Here is a 2500-nt window from a genome sequence, read left to right on the forward strand (position 1 = left end):
AAACCTCAGTACGTCGTGGCCATTGCCTCATAGACTCTACACCTAATCCCATTATCACATATTTGAATACTAATACTAAAGACACTGTTTGTCCAGAGTAAACACAGTGTCCTGGCTTCCTGACAACCTGGCTTTGACATCTGCCTGAGGAGATTATCCCCAAGCCGGACTGTTCCCTGAAACGGTAAATCTTCGCTCTATAACCTGTCATGCAGAATGTTGCATATTTGCATGATAACGTCACGTTCCCAATGCTATTGGCAACAGAGCTAGATTTCGACACATTCCAGAGAAGGATCTGGTGTTTATGAGCGAGTTAAAAACATGTTGTTGTTATTATTATCCTCTAGCTTAACTAAAACGAAGCTCAGGTAGAATAGAGCAGGGAGAAAGTAATTTTCTGGGAACATAATAGCACATTATGGTCCGTTAAATGTTCATTTCGGGAAGCTTTCATTACAGCTGGTTAATACCCTTATATAAATGGGGAATAACACGCCTCAACACCTCTAAATGAACATTGCACAACACTGTACACATGTTCCATCTTCCCTCCTCGTCCATTTTGCCAACTCATCACCCCCCCCCCCCCTTCTCTTCCGTTCCCTTCCCCCTCTTCCTCTCATTCTTCTTCCCCGTCCCACTCACGTCTTCGTTGATTTTACAGTACTATCTTCATTATCTCCTCTCTTTCTCCTAATTTGATTAATTTTACACCCTCTCTCCACGACTTCCGGATCTTCCCATGACACGAAATGGCATTATGATTTTGGCATTTTTTACTGCACTTTCATTTCCAATTCTCTTCCTTCTCCACGTTCACTCTGATATTTTCTTTCTTCAGTTTATTGACCCAAATCCTTTTTTATTATTCCCCTCGTCACCTTCTACCCTCTCTCCATTTTTTCGTCTGTATATATTTTTTTTCCTCTCTTTAACTCAAAAAAGAGAGACAGCCCATTAGAATTCATGATCAAAACCCCGTTATCTTTTCACATCGAGGTATTGTATGAACTCTTTAACAGACTGAAGCTATTGCCCTTTGATCTTACAGGTGAAGGGTCTAAGTAATCACTCCCATTGAAATGAGAAACGCGGTGGATGGAGGGGAGGGGAGAATTTTTTTCACCTCTTCCTCTTTCTTCTCTCTCTGTCTCTGTCTCTGTATCCGTGTCTGTCTCTGTCTGTCGCTGTCTTATTATCTGTCTGTCTGGCTGTATCTCTCTCTCTCTCTCTCTCTCTCTCTCTCTCTCTCTCTCTCTCTCTCTCTCTCTCTCTCTCTCTCTCTCTCTCTTTCTCTCTCTCTCTCTCTTATTCTCTCCGTCTCTCTATCTCTTTCTATCTTTCTTTCTTTCTTTACGATTATATCGAAATTTCTTATGAGTTTCGCCGCCCCTGCTTCAGCACAGTAACATGGTCCTACGTTACCCAAGCGTGCGGGTCGTCGCGCAGGCAAAGCTTACATAAAGCTGCCTCATGTGGGATTATTACTTCCATAAAAAGCCATTTCCACAATGCACGCAAAAATCTCCCAAGATTATTTCCCCCTTTCACCGCGGAGTAATACCCTATCCGGAACCGCGTAACACAGGAACTCGTCCGCGGGGAAAACTAATCCCCGAGAAGGCAAAAAAAAAAATCAAGTCTAATTTTGTCCATCGTTTGCGCATAGTTTCGTTACTTTTCGTTATTTTATTTTTTTAATGGAGGTGTTTGATGTAGAATTGATGGTGTAGTTAGAGTAGTGAATATTGCAAAGCGATGAACGTTTTTGTTGAGAATGATAGCTGTCGGTTGTGACGATATTTATTAGTGATTAATGACATGGGTTAATGGCCACCTGGATCGTTTTGTTTGTCTGAAAGTTTTATCAGGGAGTTACTGATCGTTTGTTTTATGTCGATACTTTTGGTAAACAGTGGCAATCAGTAGGAGGAAAAGTAAAGTAATCGTTATTAGAACTCTCTCTCTCTCTCTCTCTCTCTCTCTCTCTCTCTCTCTCTCTCTCTCTCTCTCTCTCTCTCTCTCTCTCTCTCTCTCTTTCTCTCTCTCTCTCTCTCTTTTCCTCTTCCTCGCTCCCCACCAACCCTCCATCCACCTTCCTTCCCCTCCCCCTCCCTCCCCTTCCCCTCTCTCTCTCCATCCGCCCTTCCCTCCCTCCTCTCTCTCCCCTTCTGCCCTCCCCTCCCCCCCCTCTCCCCTACCCTCCACCCCCCCCCCTTTATCTCCTTCTCTTATCTCACCCGGAACATTTCAGTCTCATATTACTCTTTTCCAATCTGTCCTGCAAGATAACACCCATACGTTAGCAATACGTCATCCACGCTGTGACCTGTTCGCGGAGACCGAATATAGGCCTAGATTTATCTCTCAACCCCCTTTCCCCCCCTCTCCCCCCCTCCCCCCCCTCCCCCCTTCCCCCCTACAATCTATCAGACATCCTGAATTTATGGCGTCCATAAACTCAGCTTTGATGAAGCCTATTCCTCACGCACGCTGA

The 2500-nt window shown here is 44.4% G+C and overlaps 1 protein-coding gene across 1 annotated transcript in view; it reads right to left on the reverse strand.

Annotated features, from left to right (window-relative positions):
- The window catches only part of LOC125036815 (uncharacterized protein DKFZp434B061-like), a 23874-nt gene that overhangs the window by 18669 nt on the left and 2705 nt on the right, over nt 1-2500 (reverse strand). The window contains exons 5-6 of the mRNA XM_047629677.1: nt 2492-2500; nt 2305-2332 (exon numbers count right to left, since the gene is read on the reverse strand). The exon at nt 2492-2500 is cut by the window's right edge and continues 95 nt beyond it. Of these exons, the coding sequence (XP_047485633.1) occupies nt 2305-2332; nt 2492-2500 (37 nt within the window). The remainder of the gene's footprint in view (nt 1-2304; nt 2333-2491) is intronic.

This window comes from Penaeus chinensis, chromosome 22 (assembly GCF_019202785.1).
Source record: "Penaeus chinensis breed Huanghai No. 1 chromosome 22, ASM1920278v2, whole genome shotgun sequence".
Classification (NCBI taxonomy): domain Eukaryota; kingdom Metazoa; phylum Arthropoda; class Malacostraca; order Decapoda; family Penaeidae; genus Penaeus; species Penaeus chinensis.